This window comes from Alosa sapidissima, chromosome 23 (genome assembly GCF_018492685.1).
Source record: "Alosa sapidissima isolate fAloSap1 chromosome 23, fAloSap1.pri, whole genome shotgun sequence".
Classification (NCBI taxonomy): Eukaryota; Metazoa; Chordata; class Actinopteri; order Clupeiformes; family Clupeidae; genus Alosa; species Alosa sapidissima.
The window spans coordinates 10,477,224-10,497,700 of record NC_055979.1 but is presented as its reverse complement, the minus strand read 5'-3'; the positions used below and the strand labels follow the sequence as shown (position 1 = coordinate 10,497,700).

Genomic DNA, 20,477 nt, shown 5'->3' with positions numbered 1-20,477 from the left:
CCTATTTTATGCTTCTGCGTCGAATCGACGACGTACCCCCGCAGACCCCTCTGCGTCGTCGCGAACCCCTCTCCGACCCCTCCGCTGTAGCTTGACGTGCACCTCCAAAAAATATTAATTTCGCGTCGAGGCGACGCAGACCGCTAGGACTGTGATTGGTCAACTCATCCTGTGTGTTGATAGTCGGTGTTTCAAGCTATGGTTTCAAGCAGCCTACTGTGGGGATTAGCAACATGCTAGTTCACTAACATAAGCTTTGCAAATAAACTCAGACATATTTTGGTTACAATGACGGGGTTATCCATTTTTAGAGTGTTTATGTCCGTAACGTTTTGAAATTAGCACTTCGCCAGCAAGCAGTACTTTGTGGGCAGTTGTGCTAAAGTTTGCCTGCTAACATAACTTAAACTGGCTGGTAGACACCTCGCAAATAACCTCAGACTTATTTGCTGGTTTACTGTGTTTATTTCTTGATATTTTGTACAAAATCTAAGCAAGAAAAGGCCAAACAAATAAGATTAATATTTTGGCACGACAGTCTATAGGGTTTGCCATTCTGAGTAGCACAGTCCGTTTACATTCTGTGTGAGTAGGCTACAGTCTTGGTCATAGGCTACAGTCTTGTTTCGGTGGTGGGCGATGCAAATACAGGCGACACCGAGCGTTATGACGGTGAAATGCCCCGCAATGCAAAGCAACCCGACGCAGAACCATAAAATGGTCACGACGCCGTAGGAGTGCCGGCGTAGCTACGTCGTGGAGTTGACGCAGAAGCATGTTGAGCCCTTTGGCTCTCCTCCCTAATGAAAACCACTGAATTTTTTTGATCCAAAACTTGTCGGTGCTGCTCAGTAAATGTGTGTGTGTGTTCTGCAGCGTAACAGCGAGGAGTGTGTGCGTCTGCGTGGGGAGCTGCATCAGCTGCAGGCCCAGCGGGAGGAGGTGAGCGCGCTCCTCCAGGAGGAACGTGGCCGGGCGCGGACGATGCAGCAGGAGCTGGAGGCGCTAAGGGCTCAGGTGAGCGCCCTGAAGGAGAGGGAGGTGCAGCGGGAGGAGCAGTGGGAGCGCCAGAGGAGCAGGGATCGCCAGGAGCAGGCCGACCAGGAGCGCCGCCACGAGAGGAACAGCCAGAAACTGGTCAGCACTGTGTGTGTGTGTGTGCTGTTTTTTTTGTTTGTTTGTGTATCTGTATGTGCGTGCGTGTGTGGCTGTCTGTTTCTGGTTGTGTGTGTGTAAATGTGTGATATGTAATTTTTATATCAGATCTGTTTTTATTAACAGTATTGTACAACAGTATTGTTTTTATCCCTTTATTATTTACCCTTTCAGTGAGAAAGTTTCAGCCTTAATGATGGTGATCACGAGGGTGTGCTTTAGCTAGGAAGAGAAGATAGATAATGTCCATAGAATCTTATGAGTGTGTGTGTGTGTTAGTTGGAGCTGGAGCTGCTGAGGCAGCGGGACCAGCAGCGCTTGCAGGAGCTGCAGCACACCCTGGCCGACCTGGAGGAACAGGAGAAGCAGCTGACGGCCGAACACCTTCAGAGGAGCTCCGAGCTGGGCACACACGCCTCCTCATCGCAGGCCAACGCACACGCCGCCGCCACCTCTTCATCGCAGGCCAACACACACGCCGCCGCCGCCACCACCTCCTCTTCATTGCAGGCCAACACACACGCCTCCCATACCACCACATTCAGCTCCCACACAAACACACACACCACACACACAAACACGCACAGCCTGCACGCCAGCAGACGCGCCACAGAGCAGCCCAGCCAGTCTGCTAACCACAGCCAGGTGAGTGGGACCACACACACACACACACGCCAGCCTTGTGGCCCAGGCAGTCTGAGTAGCTGAGTTTCCATCCCACTTTTAATGCACACTAGTGCAGTGCCCGTTCAGACATGCTATTCCTGTAGAAACCCGTAGCCCAATTACATGCCCGTATCCGTAGAATAAAGCATCATATGAATATCATATGTTCATCATATGAAAATCATATGTGTTTGTTGGCGTGTTTTTGCAAAATCCGCGGAATCATTTCATGCAATCGGACCATCGGTTCGAGAGATATGCGAATAACATGCACACACGCACGGACGTCCGTTTGATTTGAAACTTACCAGGTATCTTGCTATGGGCACGAGTAAGTGCACTGCCAAGTTTGACGTACATACGTTCCTGCAATTTATAGATAGATTTCAACTAATCTAATTAACTGAAGAAATTCTAACCGGAAACACTTGAAATGTGGATCCATATTTGTTGTGTGTACTACTGTCTGATGCATTTTAAATGTGTGTCATGAGGAAGTACTCACTAAGTGTGTGTGTGTCTCTTGTCTCAGAACACGTCGTCTTCGTCGTCCTCCTCCTCGGGCATGCTGGAGCGTCTCCTGAGGGAGAACTCTGAGCTGTCGGAGCGCCTCACCCAGTTGAGCGAGGAGCGCGTCTCCCTCAAACACACTCTCAGCTGTCTGGAGCGGGAGCTGCACACGCACAAACGCAACGAGCAGGTACAGTAGACGCCAGCCTGCGCATGAATGAAGTGCAAGAGTTAAGAGATGCATACTATTGTAGTAATGGAATGGCTTACATGACTCTGTGTGAGGTCTGTTTACAACCTGATTGTAAATTATTTATTTTCCATTCACTGTGAATTGTCATAGCCTGAGAAACATTTACTGCGGCGTGTATGTCATGCAATATACCGTATATAGAGGTGTGTGTGTGTGTGTGTGTGTGGGTGTTATACAGTTAACAGTGTTAACGGTGCTGTGTTTGATGTGCAGGTGAGGTCATCAAGCGAGGTCGCATGGCAAAAGGAACGCGCCGGTTTGCAGATGGCCGTCCGCTCTGCTCAGAGCCAACTGGCCAAACTCACCGCAGAGATCGAGAACAGACCGCTACCTGAGCCCTCACACAGCAAGGTCAGACACACACACACGCTCTCACACTCTGTACTCACGTGTAAGTGGCCACTCTTGTGGATCCTGTAGGAAATTAATGATATAAGATTATACTAATTATTATAATGAATGGAGGGTGGGGTACATTGTACAATAATGATGTGACCAAAAAAAATCAGTTACTTTGAACAAACCTTACACGGTTGGTTTCCTTTGTACAACAACCTTTAACAGTTTAGCCAGACTAATTAGTCAATCTAACATGCTCTTCTTTTCACCTGGTCTTTCACCCCTCAGCTGCAGCGCCTGTACGAGAAGTACCTGCGTGCAGAGAGCTTCCGGAAGTCTCTGGCCTACCAGAAGCGCTACCTGCTGCTGGTGCTGGGTGGATTCCAGGAGTGCGAGCAGGTGACCCTGGCACTCATTGCCCGCATGGGAGCTTACCCGTCCCGAAGCGACCTGCAGACCGCCGCCCAGCTCCGCTCCCGGCCAATCAACCGCTTCCGCACTGCTGTGCGCGTCGTCATCGCCATCGCCAGGTCAGAGATGGGAGGGGTCACATGGAACACTTGCTGGCTGTGGGATGGCGTTGTTCTTGTCAGGTTGAATCTTAAAATACCTTAGAGATTGAGGGCTTAATCATACTGCTTTTTCACCACCAGGCTCAAGTTCCTAACCAGGAAGTGGCAGAGAGCCATCAAAAGGACTGGAACGAGCTCTACGCAGATCAACGGATATCGATCCACAGGGACCAGTGCCGGTAGGTGTCCTCGTTTTAGTAGATGTGAGACAGCGATGTGAGTGTGTTTGTTTGTGTGTAGCCATGTGTGTGTGTGTGAGTGATCGATAAATCCTGTAGTGTGTACAGCATGTGTGTGTGTTTTAAGACTCCGTTCTGCCACCCCCAGTGTCCATTTTGAGGTCTGACGTCCTGAGGCCACAGCATCCGAGCTCAGCCTTCAACTCTCCTCCCACCAAGGAACCGCCTACACAAAAGGGTGTGGCCACTCCTCTGGTGCCGCCAATCAAATCTCAGCTAATAACGCAGAACAGGTGAAGATACTTACCAGCTCATTTATAGCAACATCGTGAATGAGCCTGTTTTAAGAACCTCCAGATGGCCTCTCTCTCTTATGGAATTATGAAGTTGTTCTTTATTTATACACTACCAATGATCATGCTTTATTAATGCACTTCCAGTTTGCTTTAGTTTATCTTAATGTGTGGTATGGATAAAAATGGTTTCACTGGTAACTGATTATAAAAAAAAAAAGTGATTTTATTTTGTGTTTGTGTGTTTGTCTCTGTCCCCAGGATGCATGCGAGCCCGGTGTTGTTGCAGACAGAGCGCTCCCTCTCTGCATCCCAGGATGCCGAGCGCTCACTCACGGAGTACATTCAGCACCTGGAGACCATCCAGCAGCGGCTCGGAGCCGTCCGTCCGGGTGAGACAGAAAAGGGGGGTGCTCTGGTGTGGGGGGGGGGTCAAGTATGGGGCAGTCCCTCCAGGAGCGTGCAGGGCTCTGTTGTGGTTGTTGTTACGGCCAAAAGTAACTGAATTTGCAAGGGGAAATTCTCAAAAATGGTAGCGATCGATCAATCAATCACAAATTCTGTGACTTCTTCAATGAATTATTGAATTAGTGTTTATTTGTAAAAAAAAATCATGATTGCAAAATCCTGGAGGGATTGTTTGGGAATGGGGTGCGTGCGTGCGGTTGGTTTTGGTGCTTTGAAAGTGTGTACTGATGGATCATAGCAGCATACCACACTGTTGAGGAAACCTCACAGAAGTCACCCCATAACATCACTACACAGGTGTGAATCAGTTTTGGTGGCACACTACATGCACCATATTACCCACAACCCCCTTCTTCTTTGCACATTTTTGGGAAGCCTGTCTGTGTAATCAGGCACTGTTTCTCCTGTAAAAACACCCACTCAGAAACACTACGCAGACTAATTTCATGTTCCGCAAACAGCATAAGTAATACCAAACAAGTGTCTGGTTAACATGATACAATGGTGACTGATTACACAAGATGGCGCGAACCCAACAATCCCCATCTCATATCGGCCCTCTTAACACTTTTGGGGATACCCAGTCATTAGATACCCCCCCTCCCCTCCTTGGTTGCTGATTGGTTGATTGCCTGTGACTGGCGTTGCAGTCAGCCCGTTAGGCGCGGGCGAGAGCGGGAGACATGGCCACGGCAGCCTTGCCCACATGATGGGCCAGAGGCAGAAGTGGCTGAGTGAGAACAGGAGCTGGCACTATCTCAGCTGCCTGACACCCGCTTACATGCTGCCACCCGGTGAGTCCCCCTCGGCCACGCAGACCAACTTCAGACATCCGGTTAACTCAGTCATTCGCTCGCTCGCTCTCGCCACTCGGACTGTTACTCCAGACATCCAGCTATTCACTGACTCGATCTCGGACACTTAGACTGACATTTATTCATTAATTTCCGCCACTCAGAGTGACTCCAGGCAGACAGCCATGTATTCATGATTTTTTTTCATGGAATCATTCATTCATTCATTCATTCATTCATTTGACCTCTCTGTTCAGCCACTCGTTGACTCACTCAGTTCAATTGTGTTCTTCTGTCACCTAAAGACGACTGAATAGAACTTGAGCATGGAACAGAATGTTGAGCTCTTTCTGCGAGAGTCTTTGTAGCATTCAGTTGGCAATGTTCAGTGTCTTGTGTAATCAGTCACCCCAAGTTCACTTTGCCGGTCTTTTTGCTCTGTCAGTTACATGTTTGTGTTGAAAGTAATTCATTGGTTGTGGTCACAATTTAAACTAATTTACTATGACTAGTAGGCTAACTTGCATTCCAGGGTAATGTCTTGTGGTGGATAATGTCTGCTTGTTTTGAATTGAATAGAATTTCTCTCACAATTGACTTCCGATGATTATGAAAACGGAATCGAAATACAAATATTTTGATGTATTCTATTTTTCGAATAATTATCTCTTTACTCTCGAGTTTACAACCCTTTGCTTTTATAGTGGTAACTGTTGCATGATTTTTTTTTAATTCCTTAAATTTTTTGTAAGTGGATGGTTTTCTCAATATTAACCATCATGATTATGATTTTTGCCATAATCAAGCAGCCGTAAATCACTGTCCTAATGTGATATTTGTCTTCGGTCACTGACTTTCCTGCTCTTTCATTTCTTTTAGGGTCCCCCTCGCTGCTTTCATATCCGAGGAAATCCGACCGCTGAAGGAATGTTAAAACCGCACTTGTGCCAGTGTGTTTTGTCATGTTCCGTTTTTTTGTACTGGAATCGCCACCATTTCCATATTTTAATAAGAACTTTTAGGACTCATTTTTTAATTGCCTAAATTATTTTTGTAATCATTGCAGTTGTGTGCTTTTTGTTTTTTGTACAGTCATCACAAAATCAATTAATACACTGGTGTCTTGAATGTGCTTCAAATAGTGGTCACTATTTTTTTTAAATAAAGTTTTTATATACGTTTCTATCTTGTTCTGTACAAATGTTGCATATTGCTATTCCTTATATTTGTAATGCTATGTACATTTAAGAAAGTTGCACTGAAATCGTACACAAAAAGGGTGAAGTTCTGATTTAACTTTTTGTAAAAATGTTTTTTTTATTTACCAACATTTCTACAAAAACAAACATCAATAAATATTTTATTCCAAATGCGTACCACAAATATTTTCTGTTTTTTTTTTTTTTTTTTTTTTTTTTTTTTTTTTTTTTTTTTTACGCACAAAAATCACCTTACAAATGATAACAAACAGGGGTATAAAAATATTTTATATATATTATACATAATATCAGAACATATACATAGTTCTGTCAGCTTTTCAGCTGTTGAGTCCAATAATAGTGTCCATGTAGAATTTGACTTCATTTTTGAAGGCTGCGAAACATTTACGTTTATGAATATGAAATGTTCCCAATAACAAGAGCAAATGTATCGTAAAGACACTATTTCTATTTATGTCTGCATTTTCATAAAAAAAATATAACATTCTTTTTTTGAAAAGTAACATTGCACAACCACACAGCACTACACATTTTCTAATTCTATCCACAAAAAAAAACCTTGTAGATACATTCGTAGAATAAATGACAGTTTCAAGCGATATTTTCTGTTATTGTCATGTGTCCGCTTAGCCCTAATGAATCACTATATAGGCTACACAAGTATTTCATGACTAACATTTTGTTGAATTAAGAAACTACTATGAAACAGTAGCCTACCCCGGTGCATTATAATGCAAGTCGCTTTGCATATAAGGTCTAAGTAGGCTACCAATCAAAAGAATCATAGGCGACTGACTTCCTTGATAGCAGGGACATTTTTTTAACACGAGGGATTGCCGTCGGTATGTTGACTCGCCAACGATTAGACCTTTCATTTTGTAGGCTAGGCCTATTCTACCACCTTTGCGTCCACTCCTCTTTCACGAAAGAAAACGAATGCTGTAGTTCAGATAACAAAACTGAAAGGTGAAAAGTTCATTTTAAAAGCGTCTTGGTGACATGACACCAATTAAGAAATCGCGCTCTTTGGAACAAAGCTCAGGCTACTAAAACCGACTTGATAACTGATAATTTACAGAACCACCGTTTCCCAAATAACGTTTGTTACATTACGATTCGTAGTAGGCCTAAACTAGTTCGTTTAATTCCACCTAAGCCTATACAGATCTGTCTTCTGAACACCTGGCCCTAATTGAGTTATCAGGCCTTAGCACCACTAGCCTACCAAATTTCCAGTCAGTGCTGGTCCTCAGTTATTAGCCTAGGCCTACTTTAAAAATAAAAGACTAAATAACATTTGTATTGATATATTTCTAATTGCGGGGTTGGGTGGCCTAGGGGCTGATTTGGATGCCGAAATTATTAATTTAATTTGATAACATGCTTTCTAGCGTGGCCACATTTTGTGAGATGCTTTAGGCAACTACTCCGTGTGCTGTCCGAAACTTTATAAATAGCACAAATAAGCCATAAGTGTTAGCTGAATAAAGAGTTCATCCAGCTGAACAAGAACGACTATCACATTCTGCAAACATTCTATTTGATCAACAGTTGGTTGTTTTGCCATGCATTGTGACGTTGCATTACACATAGGCTACGTCATAATGCCTCCAGGGTATATAAACCAGGATCCATATAAAAGTTTTAATTTGGGAATGTATTGATAAAGAGAGTGCCACGTTTCTTTATTGATCAGGAAATTAACTCATAGCCTATCAGAACACTGTTGGTGGGGAGTAGCAGGATGCACCGCATCGATTCTTTGGATCTGGCGGGATGCCACAAACGTCATCTTAAGCCTTCAAAACTGTTCAAAGCCATAAGAAAACAAGGACTTCTGCCCAAGCAGGTACAGAATTTAAGGACTTGCGATTATGTGGATCCTCCCCGTGACCAGGGGCTTGGAGATGCCCCTAGCCGTGTCTTCAAGACTCCACCTGAGACGCTGCAGAGATCTGTGAAGCAAGACCAGGTAAATTAGTAATTCAACTGATGATAAGAAAATATATAAGCCAGTAAGTAAATAATAAATAGACACAATATAATGACAATTATCACATATGATATTGCACTGACCTACTAAATCCATCTGTATGTCTGTCTAACTACTATCTATCTATCTATCTATCTATCTATCTATCTATTCTCTGCCACATTGGGCCTAGGGCATCATTATTTGTCTATGCATTTGTGCTTGTGCCAATCTTCACTAAAATAAGAACTTACATGATGGACCCTTCTTAGGTTCTGCCTATTCAGCATTTCGCTTACAAGACTGACTGGAAGGATTACCTTGGGCCTTTTGACATGTAAGTTCTGTACACAACAGAGCACAATCAGATTCAATGCATACTTAATTATAGCGCAGCTTCAATTTTGAAGGAATTATGTGAGGATGCTATTCATTGACTTTAGTTCAGCATTCAACACGATAGTACCTCTCACCTTGGTCACAAAGATGAAGGCCTTAGGACTGAACACCACCCTGTGTCACTGGATATTTGACTTCCTCACCAACCGTTCACAAGTGGTTTGAGTGGGGGGTCTGACATCTGACTCATTAACCATCAGCACTGGTGCTCCCCAAGGCTGTGTTTTGAGTCCACTGCTGTACAACATATACACACATGACTGCAAAGCCAACAGTAGTCATACCTCCATCATCAAGTTTGCAGATGACACAGTGATCTTGGGCCTGATTAGTAACAACAATGAACAGCTGTACTTGGATCAGGTTGATGAGGTGGCACAGTGGTGTCAATCTAACAGCTTGACACTGAATATCAATAAAACCAAGGAAATGGTAGTGGATTACAGAAGGCTGCAGCAGAACCACAGTTACACCCCACTAATGATCAGCGGGCAACCTGTAGAGAGAGTCACAAGTTTTAAATACCTTGGTGTCCACATTACTGAAGTCTTAACATGGACTGTTAACACTCAATATGTTCTGAAAAAGTCCAGACAACGACTCTACTTCCTTCGTCAGCTAAGGAAATTCAAAGTTTCTACATCCATCATGAAGGCCTTCTACACTTCAGCGGTTGAGAGTGTTCTAACTGGTAGCATCATCACCTGGTATGGGAACTCCACAGTTAGAGATTGTAGTACTCTGCAGAGAGTTGTGCGCTCGGCTGAACGTACTATAAGAACTCAACTCCCTGCTCTACAAGATATCTATTCCAGAAGAGTACTCCTAAGAGCCCAAAAGATTCTGAAGGACTCTTCTCATCCTAACAATGGATTATTCCTACCGCTGAAATCAAGAAGACGTCTATGTAGTCACAAAGCCAGAACTGAGAGACTCAGGAGAAGTTTTTATCCCCAGGCCATCCGAACTCTGAACTCACACCATACTGACTTTGCACACATTCACTCCTCAGCACTCTCAAACATTTCCCAACTCTGAACTCACACTATACTGACTGCACTCATTCACTCCTCAGCACTCATGACCCCCCCCCCCCCCCCCCCACACACACACACACACACACACACACACACACACACACACCTACAAGACTTTTAGCACTTTTACATCCCTCTCCCTATGCTACAGACCTTTTATTTATTTTCTTATTTCATCACACGTCAAAACACACACACACACACACACACACACACATACACATATCTGACTTTCTCCAACTTTTGCACATCTCCATAGAACTTTTTATTTATTATTTTTGATTTCTCCTCCATCTACCCATGTCCTTGATTGCCTAGCCTTTCTGCAGTTGGGTTAGCCCCTTGAGCCGTGGATCTGCCCAAGGTTTCTTCCTTGGTAAGGGAGTTTTTCCTTGCCCCTGTTGCTTTTGGGTGCTCCTTGTTGGTGCCCCCCACCCAATCCCAATCCTCCCCCACCTTTTTTATGCAGCCCTTGCCACTTAATCTACTAAACCCCTCTTCTACTGCACTCTTTACCCCCCCCCCCCCCCCCCCCCCCCCCCCCCCATTAATGCACAAATAGGCTGACACCAGACATAATTTCACTGCATTTCTTACTTCCAGTAACTATATGCATGTGACAATAAACTTCATTGTATCCTTGTATCCTTGTATTTGTTTCCTGTTCTAGGGGGGTGACTTATACTGTTAGCATTTATAAATTTGCCATGAAAAAATGGCAGAGATGCCTGAGAACCACGTGGTTGATGGACAAGGAGGCGGCTGGCCTTGTCTGGGGACTCCTGGCACTTGTGTGCCGAGAGACCAGAGTAAGTCTTGCTCTCCACCAGAAATGGCTGGAATCGAGTGAGTATGTGTGTGTCTGTGTCTTATAATATCTATGAAGGTAAGACGTTGCAAATTCCAGTTTTATCTGAAAAACAAAGCTTAAGGCAAAGTGTGTGTGTGTGAGTGAGAGAGAGAGAGAACATTGCATTGCACATTACAGTCTCTTTTAGAAATGTGTTAAAGATTGTGCATTAACCTCTTCCTCAAAATATGTTCTCAGAGAGTGACGGGTCAGCATATTGCCAAATTGCTCATATCAAACCCACTGGCCTTTGAGAAGGATGAGAATCTTCTGTCCTCTGGCGAAGGACACCAGGCCCTTGTCAACCTCATTATCTTTGGCAAAAAAGAAGTAAGACTTGCTGTGAGACCCACAGCTGTGATTGATGGTAGTACAGACGTGAATTAGATCTGGGTTTGCTATTTCAGTATGAACAAACAAACAAACAAAAACAGTTCCATGGATTGTGTATATTGATGAATGAATGAAACCTTTATTGCCCCAAGGGGAATTTGTCTTGCACTTATGAGCCATACATTACAAAGAGCAAAACAACACTTACATGCAGACTCGCACATTGATGCAAAGAATGACAAACTAATAAAAAAATACTATATAGTATGTGCATATATATAAAGCATATGCTATATATAAAGCATATGCATACTTTAGGATGGTGCACTTTTAATGCACCAATTCAATTCAGGCATATGCAACCTGTCTGAATTCAACTTGTTTAGCAACTGAATGCTCCTTGGCACAAAAGATGTAATGGCTATTGGATTGGGTGTAATTGCATGTGTAATGTTTTTGAAAGTGCATGTCAAGATGTGGAAAACTATCTGCCCTCTGATATAGGAAGCTGAGCAATTAGCCAAGAGGGATGCTCTGTGGGACCATTGGGTCATCCTGAAGGGCTTTGCTAAAGGCTCATGTGATGCAATTGTTCTGAGGTAAGAATGCTGATGCTTTTAAGAGAGCTCCGACCATGAATAATAGAAATTAAGCAAAAAGCCTGTTGCCAGTTATACAAACCTGCCTTAACATGGTGTCTTTGTTACATCCATTCATTCCATTAGGCTTATTGAACACCTAAAAGCAAATGACCCCATGAAGACCTATTTTCAAATCTTGATGGGAAAAGTTCCAGCAGCAGCTTGTGTAAGTGTTGCTCGTGTGTTTGTGTGTGTGTGTGTGTGAGTTGCGGGCAAATATTGTGAATAGATAATCTCCACCTGACAATCGGTTGACCTAGGTTTGATTTGTTAAGCCACAGCTTCAAGTCATCGAAGTGTCTGCTGAAGTTCGCTCAACTTAAACTTTACTAGGACCAGACAACTGGCAAAATTGTGCTGTATCTGGCTGCCTTGCTATGTGGTTTAGACAGTATTCTCTGTACCCACACATTTGTGAATTTATCATTTTGACATGAGAGATGATGATACAATCAGAATTGGAAATTTAAATACCCCTTATTACAGGAGTGGGGCAAGAACAGCTGGGGTGATTGGCGCCCCCATCTGGCCATGGTTCTTTGTTATATGAACCAAAATATCCTGAAGAAGGATATCATGGAAACAATGGCAGAGACCTTGGGTAATATGACACAAATCAAAGATAATTATATCATGACCACTGTCAGAACCCTTAAAACCTTATTCCAAAACAGGTTAAATTCATATTGTTTACCTTTTCCATGCCAACTACAGCATCACATGGAAAGCCCAACTCCGCATATCTCTGTGATATAATAATGCATTTGCATTGTGGCATATTTCTGGAATGGTCTAAATTGCGCATTAGGGGAATCAGGAGGTAAGACAAATGCAAGAAACAAACAACAATCAAATGGTGAAACAAATATACGTATGTGATACACAGCCATAACCAAACGCTTTGAATTGAGAATCAAGAGTTAAGACATTATCCATGAAACGTGCACGCACACACACACACACACACACACACACACACACACACACACACACACACACTCTTTCTTACTTTACCCAAAGTAACTAAACAAAATAGCATAGTATCTCAAAAATCAAGAGGTAAGACAAACCTAAATCCACTTTATCCGAAATAACTATAATAAAACTATGTAGATATAAATATTTCTTGTATGGCCATGTAATCACCATAGCAGACCATTCCTGAGATCGACCAGGGCAGCAGTCGAGAGGATGGAGGTCTATGATTATGTGCTGGGCCTAAGAACAGACCAGCCGTTCATCTCAGAGTATCAGGTTTGTTTTTCTTTCTCATGAAATAAATGTCTCTTTTGCAATCATATCATGCTTACATCCTGAAGTTGTCTTTGGCAATTTACCAGGCAAAATGACAAACTTAATGCTCAATTAGGGACAATTCTTTCATGTGTTGGAAAATGTCCTAAACAATAATACAGATGAAGGAAGTGGCCCAGGTTCACCTTCTCTCACTGTTCTCCAGCATTATAGAACACTGTACTCCAGGATGCTGTTGCGAGCTGGCTACATCCAGCAAGCGCTGCATTTCTGTGAGTCAGTGGGAACAACGCTGATATACTCAGCAGATGTCAACCGTCGATTTCTGGCGGACTTTGTGAAGGTAAGGGTGTGCTGTCTTTTCTAATCATTGCGCTTTTATGAGCAGGCCATCTGTGTACAGAGGCCTGCACTTCTTCTGTTTGTGGTGTTTTAATATTGTCACTGGAGTTGTCATGGGTTTGTGTGTGAATGTGTTGCAGCTCTGTTCAGAATTCCATGTCAGCCAGCGGGACTTCATTGCGCCGAGGTGGATGTACATCCTCAGGGACATGGCAGAGAGGATTCTTTTGAACAAAGAACACAGGAGTGCTGCCATCAAGGCACCTGAGGACGTCAAGGTTGTAGAGGCTGAAGTGGCCCCAGAGAAGCCTGGCACTGCCAGCACCTCTCCTGATCATCAGCCTGACACTGCCACCACCTCTCCTGATCATCAGTCTGGCCCTGGCACTGCCACCACCTCTCCTGATCATCAGCCTGGCACTGCCACCACCTCTCCTGATCATCAGCCTGACACTGCCACCACCTCTCCTGATCATCAGTCTGGCCCTGGCACTGCCACCACCTCTCCTGATCATCAGCCTGACACTGCCACCACCTCTCCTGGCCATCAGTCTGGCCCTGGCACCATCACTCCGGACCACCAGTTTAACCCTGGCACTTCCACTTCGGCCCATCAGTCTGGCTCTGGCTCTGCCACCACCTCTCATGCCCATCAGTCTGGCTCTGGCTCTGCCACCACCTCTTCTGGCTCTGCCACCACCTATCATGCCCATCAGTCTGGCCCTGGCACTGCCACTCCGGACCACCAGTCTGGCACTGCCACCACTTCTCCTGGTCACCAGCCTGGCACTGCCACCACTTCTCCTGGTCACCAGTCTAGCACTGCCACCACTTCTCCTGGTCACCAGTCTGGCCCTGCCATTTCCTCTCCTGACCAACAGTCTGGCCCTGCCATTTCCTCTCCTGACCAGCAGTCTTGCTCAACCACCACAGAAAAAACAAAAAAAAAGAAGAACAAGGTATGCATTTCTCACAGAAACACTGACTGTGGACATGTTTGAAATTGTCTGGCGTCTTGTCTGACTATATTAATCTTGGACATTTGTTTGACCTCAGGGATGCTTCGGATGGCTCAGCTGCATTAGATGCTTCTGCTTCCGCAGAAAAAAGATGCATTAGCACCCATATGATGAAACAAACACAGGTAAGAATCTTTTGAATAATTTTACATCAACACAAATACATAATATAGTGAGCTGTATTACAGAATTAATGTTCTGCCATTACTCATTCACACAGGCTGAGAGAGAGCAGGGACAAAGAAAGGCTAGAGATCATCTTCTACCAGCAGCTGAGATACTCATATCAGACACATCATTAAATCAGAAAAAGATCAGAGTGTGGTGTTTTATGTCCTGATGCTAATAAGGATTCATTCAGAATTGGTTGTACCCTTCTAAAATACTTTGTTAACATTATATGAGGCATAAACTGTTTGTTCAATCTCCAATACACTCTTATGTGTTTTTAAGTATATTCTTTCAGTCACTTGCCTTCATTTTGATAGGACAGTGAGAAGTGACAGGAAGTAAGTGGAAAAGAGATGGGGTGGGATCGGGAAATGACTGTGGGTTGAATTTGAACCCGGTCCCTCTAGGCCCTGGGACAAGAATGTGGTACGAATGCTGTACAGTTGCACGACAGCCCCTCAGTCGTGTGTTAACAACTTCATCACATCAGTGTGTTAACACAAAGGAGTTAAGATAACGTTTTCTGTATCTCTGATATGATTAATCCATCATATGAATCATGCTCATGATTATCTTGTGATCCCATCAGAAAAAAACGTCTGGTAGCCCTAACAAAAATAATTAAAATACTTAAATTGTTAAAACTGCATTTTTCTGCAACCTTTTGGCTTCTGTATTCATATTTATCTGGCCATAGACTCTCTACATATGATGATTTTGACTCGGGTGATGGCCTGATGTTCTTGTCATTAGTTAGGCTTTCTCTGCTTTATTGCCACCTGCTGGTAAATACTGCTCACTCCACAAGCAGGGACAGCAGCGGTGAATTCGCCTTATTCATGCGACGGACATTTTAGACCAACACGAGGCTACAGGGTACACAAACCTTGGGATTGTTGTGTTCTATTCATTCGCCAGTGAAACGCATTAATGATATAGTCAGTGTACTGTACACCCACCCTCCTTTTGGTTTACACAATGGCCGTCGCGTGAATAAAGTCACAGCCTTCAGGAAGCACACATGTCAGATTTCTCCAAATGTCCAAATGCACTAACAGGAAAATAAATAAAATCAGACAGATAAGTAATGGTTGACAACATATCGAATATCAAATCTAACCAACAACCAATATCAACCAACATCTATGTTCCACTCACCCTCCTCTCGTTGTCCTCTGGTGACCCAAGTGCTAGTGAATCTGAGCTTTCACTGGTCTCTGACTTGCAGTTGAACTCTCACCTAAAACAGATACACCATATTTGATATTCAACCATAATGACCATTTTTTCTTTAAATGTTTTTAATGTTTTGTTGAGTTGCTGGAAGGGCCCTTGATACTGCATACTATCTGAGGCAGCCATGAGCTTGGCCCTCAGTGATGGAAGATCACACTCTGGAGACAACTGGTGGATTTGAAATCTTTACAATCATGAGTGTAGCACTATAGCTGCCTGGCTCATCTAGCTGTTGGCTACAGCAACTCGAGCTTAAGTTGGCAAAAGTTTGATCAACTAGCCAACTAGCTCCACTGGTGGGAAAACGCATGGGACTCATGAGTTGTAGCGCTACCCTATTGTGTGCAGAGGGAATTTGAAAGACGGCTGTTTAACCCGCCCCTCGGATTGAGCACTGCCAATGGTGAGTTCCCAGACCCTACATCTTGATGTGGGTCTGGCTCGTCAGGCTAGTGAATCTGAGCGATGAGTCAAAAATCAGAAAAACCCAATCTTGTTAAGCTTGGTCTAAAGGTGAAATATACTGAATTTCGTAGGAATCTGAACAACGGTCTAGGAGAAGATAGATTAGTTTCACTTTTGAGTTTTGTGACAATGGCGGGAAAATGTGAATGATTTAAATGAGTGTGGCTGGATTACTTAGATGCCTGAACTCTAAAGGAACAAGTGGAAAGAATAATTTGTCCAACATTTCATATGGTTCTGGATATGAGCAAAAATGTAAATTTGCTTATTATAGCGCCCCCTACAGTTAGAAATTGGTCTTTTTTGTTTTGTGAGATCATGCATTGATTGGGGACCTATGGTGAAATTTGGTGAAAATGTGGTGTCTGTACCTATTACGGTTATGGCTGCAGACACCGTTTTTGTGTGGTGGCTGTAATATTTTTAGAATTTGTTAAAATTATTAAATCCAAAGTAAGGAGGCAGCCCTTTTATTCTGGACACCTGCACACAGGTGCAGCTTGTTAGCTGTCACACCTGAAAACAAGTAGACAAAAAAAAAGAACATTTTCACACATCATTTCAGCATTTGTAAATGAGGGCTAATCATCATTGTAACAAAATAATAAAACACTCATCTCTACCACTGTTTTTATTGTATACCATGTTGCATAGGCTACGTAAAAACTCCAACCAAAGAATAAGAAATAAGTTATATGATTACAATACTGGGAGTGTTGGCAGGTATGCGCTATGTGCATATAATCAAAGTCCGTCCTTCTAGGCAAGTCCCTTCACTCTGTGGCCATCTTTGTGACGCCTTCAGGCAGCTATTTGGTATTACCAAGATCAGGCTCCGCTGTGCACCAATCAAGGTTCTTGCTGTGAAGAGATGTCAGCTCTCCCGAGACGCACTCAACACCTCACAGGGGCACAGGTCTGCCAAGATCTGCACACTTGATTTCCAGCTCGAGTCCTCCTTTCTGTATGGAGCATAAATAAAAACAATGGAAAGTACATATACATTTGGCTACCCCAACCACTAAACATGCACAATTAAACACTGAGACATGGTATAACCATGTATACTGTTACATTATTGTAAGTGAACTAGCCACAAATTATTTTCTTACAGCTGTGTCACAATGTTCACTGTAAGTCAGAAGCATTGTGCAGTCTTATCAGATATCAGCTAAGTTGGGCCACTTTTTGGTAAATCGCTTGGGACAATAATGCAATACCATATATGTCTTTTCCATGTCTTTTTATTAATAATGACTGTTTTTGATAATTTTGTGTTGAAATTATGTAATAAAATATAATTATTTAAGCTCTACAGTTCTTGAAACATCAGCTGTGCCAACTTTTTTTGCATAGACAGTTTCAGGTAAAATAGGCCCTGTTTCAGGTATGAGCCAGTCAAACTGCAAATTGCAATATTTTTATAAACACAGTTGCTTATACAGCCACATAACATTTAAACTGCATTAAACAAACATATTCATATTAAAAAGAAACACATTTTGGATGCAAACCCACATATTCAAATGTGCAATTAAAAAAGTAAATTTTGGAACAGCATAGATCAGTGACGGGATGTCAGTGGTGTGTGGGTGTGTGTGTGTACAACACATTTAGAATGAAATGTGCAAATTACAAAAATGCACATTCAAAATTGAAAACTGATGTGTGTGTGTGTGTGATGAGAACGTTTTTCAAACACAGTCTTTGCAAATAAAACCATCGTCATCACAGATATACCCACAGCTCTCATGAAACCAGGCAGAACATGGATCACATTTTACCCATTCCTCAGTAGCCTTAAGGTCATTTGGGTCACCATAGTGGGTGTTGCAGACTTTGCAAGGTGATTTGCTTCTCTTGCCCTGCTTTTTTCACCCTTTTGGTTGCTTGCTGCCCGGGTACTTACGGGCTTGCTTGGCTGGTTGCTTGCTGGATTACTTTTTTGTTTTAATATATTTAATGTGTTGCTCACTTGTGAGGTTACAGTATATGATGGTGGCTTCGCTCTATTTCTGATGGCCCTCTCCCTTTGCAGCACTGAGATCAAGTCAGAGAATGCGACCAATCTCACAGACTGAACAGAAAGAAAATAACAAAAAGAGCCTATGTTATTGCAAGAAATAGAATAGATATTTGGTGTGCATTTTATATGATTAGGGACTAAATTGTGTGTGTGTGTGTGCGTGCATGAATGTGCATGCGTATGTTTGCGTGAGCATGCATGTGTAACACGTCATGTAGCCTAAGGTTGAAAGTAGTATAAAATATCACTTACTGTGGAGGTGGAAGGTCCCTCATCCTGGGAGTGGGTTTCTTCCTGTGGTGTGAACTGATTGAAGAGGTCATAATCTTCTTCTGGTACGTCCTCCAACACAACCTCTTCTAACACCACCTTCTCATCTTCTGGGAAAAAGTACAGTGGTTCCACAGGTAGCAGGGGTGTCAGGGAAGCAGAGGACTGAGGTCTGGCTGGCGGGTGGGAGGGCTGATGTCCAGAGAGCAGGGCTGATGGCTGGCGGGCAGAGTGGGTCAAGGTCAGCAGGGGCGACCATGGTCCGATGGGCGGGGGTGGGAGAGACTGTGGTCTTGTGGGCAGCGATGGTAGAGTGGATGGTAGCACTCTATTTCGGTGGTCTTGCTGGGGGGCAAAAGCAGTCTCAGGGAGAATATCTTTATTGAGAGGGAACATCCCTGTCCCCCTGAACCCTGCCTGGGCATTTTCAATAGTGGCAGCCTTTGCCCAAGACCTGCTGAACACCCCAAGGAACTCCATCCTTGACAGCGTCTGCCCAGCCATCATCCTTGTCCACTTCCTCCCTTCCTGGTCCCAGTGGTGTTTTAGACTCTTAAAGAGGGCCTTGTCTGCCGGTTGCAGCGCATGGGTTGTGTGGTCAGGGTAGCACATGATGTGCACATTCTTGTTCTTCAGTAGCTTAATAAACTCCAGGTTATAGACATGGCTTCTTTGGCCGTCAAGGAGGAGAAGGTGCGGCCTGGGGTCATCCTTAGGGAGGGACTGAATGAACATTTGACCCCACTCCAGAAAGAGGTCAGAGGTAATCCAGCCATTGTCTGGACACCTTACGCTGGTATTCTCTGGGCATCCCTGCAGCCACTCAGAATGAACACGCTTCCCCTTAAAAATAATCATGGTTCGGCTGTATGTGCCTTCTGCATTGAACGCTGCCAGACAAGTTGTCGTCTCCCCCTTCTCTCCGGCACACACCTCCACACGTGGCTGGCCAACCTGTCCAACGGCCTTTGTGGAATTGAACTGGTCCTGAAGCCCAGACTCGTCACAGTTCCATATATGTGACGGTGTGCCCTCAATACCCAGCAACCAAAAGGCTCTCGTACTGGTCCCAGAGCCACCCAGAGATAGGCCCCAAAGACATTTACGGTCTTGACCTGGCTCAAGGGCTTAAGTGCTTGTAAAACCTAGCAATCTTACTAGTCTGTTGACCTAGAATCATTCCATTTACAATCTCCGCTCCGTTAACACTCTGGCTCTAAATATCCCACGTATAACAACTGAATTTGGTAAGACTGCTTTTAGCTATGCTGCTCCTTGGAACAGTGGCGTCATGCCCATTGAAATTAAGGGGGCACGTGCCCCCTCGGATTTTTCCTCTCTGATATTTTTTTGATCATAACTTTGTTCCTATTATGCTCAATAATAAGCCAGAGCCTATAACGACTCAAATGTATTCTTCTGGATGTGTAATAAACCGTACCAAAGTAGCTGAAGACGGGTCAACATCAGCCCTTTTCCTAAAATTGGTGTCTGTTCCCGTAACAACTCACACGCGCATTGAGCTCGCAATGTTTTGCTTGTGTTAAACTGTTACAGTTAACTTTAGGCTACAGTTTAGTTGAACTGTTACAGTTACAGTTTGAACAGATACAGTCAATGGTGTTGAAGTGGTAAGTAGACTAGGCTAAGCAATAAAAAGTAGTGGAATTATTTGTGGTTAGGGTGACCACCTGCTAATAAGCCCAAGGCGGGACAAGGGTATGTTTCTGAGGGACAATGTGGGACACTGCCTGGCCCGGCGGTGCCCCCACCTCATGGGCAGACTCACTGATAGTGGTTTACCCATTTCTAGCACATACACCTTAAATGGTATATTAATAATGCCCTATTCCCCTAAACATGTGTAATTGCTGATGTATGCTCATGAATAGGCCAACCAATGTGTATTTTTTTCTAAATAAAGATTCATAATACTTTGAACATTCAATGAATTGACAGATGCACTTCCACTTCCGATTTACTTTAGCTATTTAATTTAATTTATTTATCATT

The 20,477-nt window shown here is 43.6% G+C and overlaps 2 protein-coding genes across 6 annotated transcripts in view; both read left to right on the top strand.

Moving 5' to 3' along the window:
- The window catches only part of pcnt (pericentrin), a 53,786-nt gene extending 47,187 nt beyond the window's left edge, over positions 1–6,599 (top strand). For 2 of the 3 annotated variants that reach the window (XM_042081404.1, XM_042081403.1), the window contains exons 48-57: positions 877–1,137; positions 1,435–1,800; positions 2,354–2,521; positions 2,798–2,935; positions 3,212–3,453; positions 3,577–3,674; positions 3,823–3,967; positions 4,229–4,359; positions 5,086–5,229; positions 6,109–6,599. In XM_042081404.1, the coding sequence (XP_041937338.1) occupies positions 877–1,137; positions 1,435–1,800; positions 2,354–2,521; positions 2,798–2,935; positions 3,212–3,453; positions 3,577–3,674; positions 3,823–3,967; positions 4,229–4,359; positions 5,086–5,229; positions 6,109–6,152 (1,737 nt within the window). In that variant the 3' untranslated portion in view covers positions 6,153–6,599. The remainder of the gene's footprint in view (positions 1–876; positions 1,138–1,434; positions 1,801–2,353; positions 2,522–2,797; positions 2,936–3,211; positions 3,454–3,576; positions 3,675–3,822; positions 3,968–4,228; positions 4,360–5,085; positions 5,230–6,108) is intronic. The other variant, XM_042081405.1, reaches the window with a different exon arrangement.
- Positions 6,600–8,113: 1,514 nt separating this feature from the next.
- On the top strand, positions 8,114–14,963 carry LOC121698464 (protein transport protein Sec16A-like). Of its 3 annotated transcripts, XM_042080588.1 has the most exons (14): positions 8,114–8,421; positions 8,694–8,758; positions 10,528–10,666; positions 10,906–11,037; positions 11,545–11,639; positions 11,766–11,847; positions 12,168–12,282; positions 12,396–12,501; positions 12,833–12,935; positions 13,141–13,278; positions 13,418–13,678; positions 13,901–14,236; positions 14,334–14,421; positions 14,517–14,963. In XM_042080588.1, the coding sequence occupies exons 1-13, from the start codon at positions 8,194–8,196 to the stop codon at positions 14,394–14,396; spliced, it is 1,863 nt and encodes a 620-aa protein (XP_041936522.1). In that variant the 5' UTR covers positions 8,114–8,193; the 3' UTR covers positions 14,397–14,421; positions 14,517–14,963. The 3 variants fall into 3 exon arrangements, with proteins under 3 accessions (XP_041936522.1, XP_041936521.1, XP_041936523.1); XM_042080587.1 differs by having other exon boundaries at positions 13,418–14,236; positions 14,517–14,961; XM_042080589.1 differs by lacking the exon at positions 8,114–8,421 and adding an exon at positions 10,176–10,233 and having other exon boundaries at positions 8,744–8,758; positions 13,418–14,236; positions 14,517–14,961.
- Positions 14,964–20,477: the final 5,514 nt, after the last annotated feature.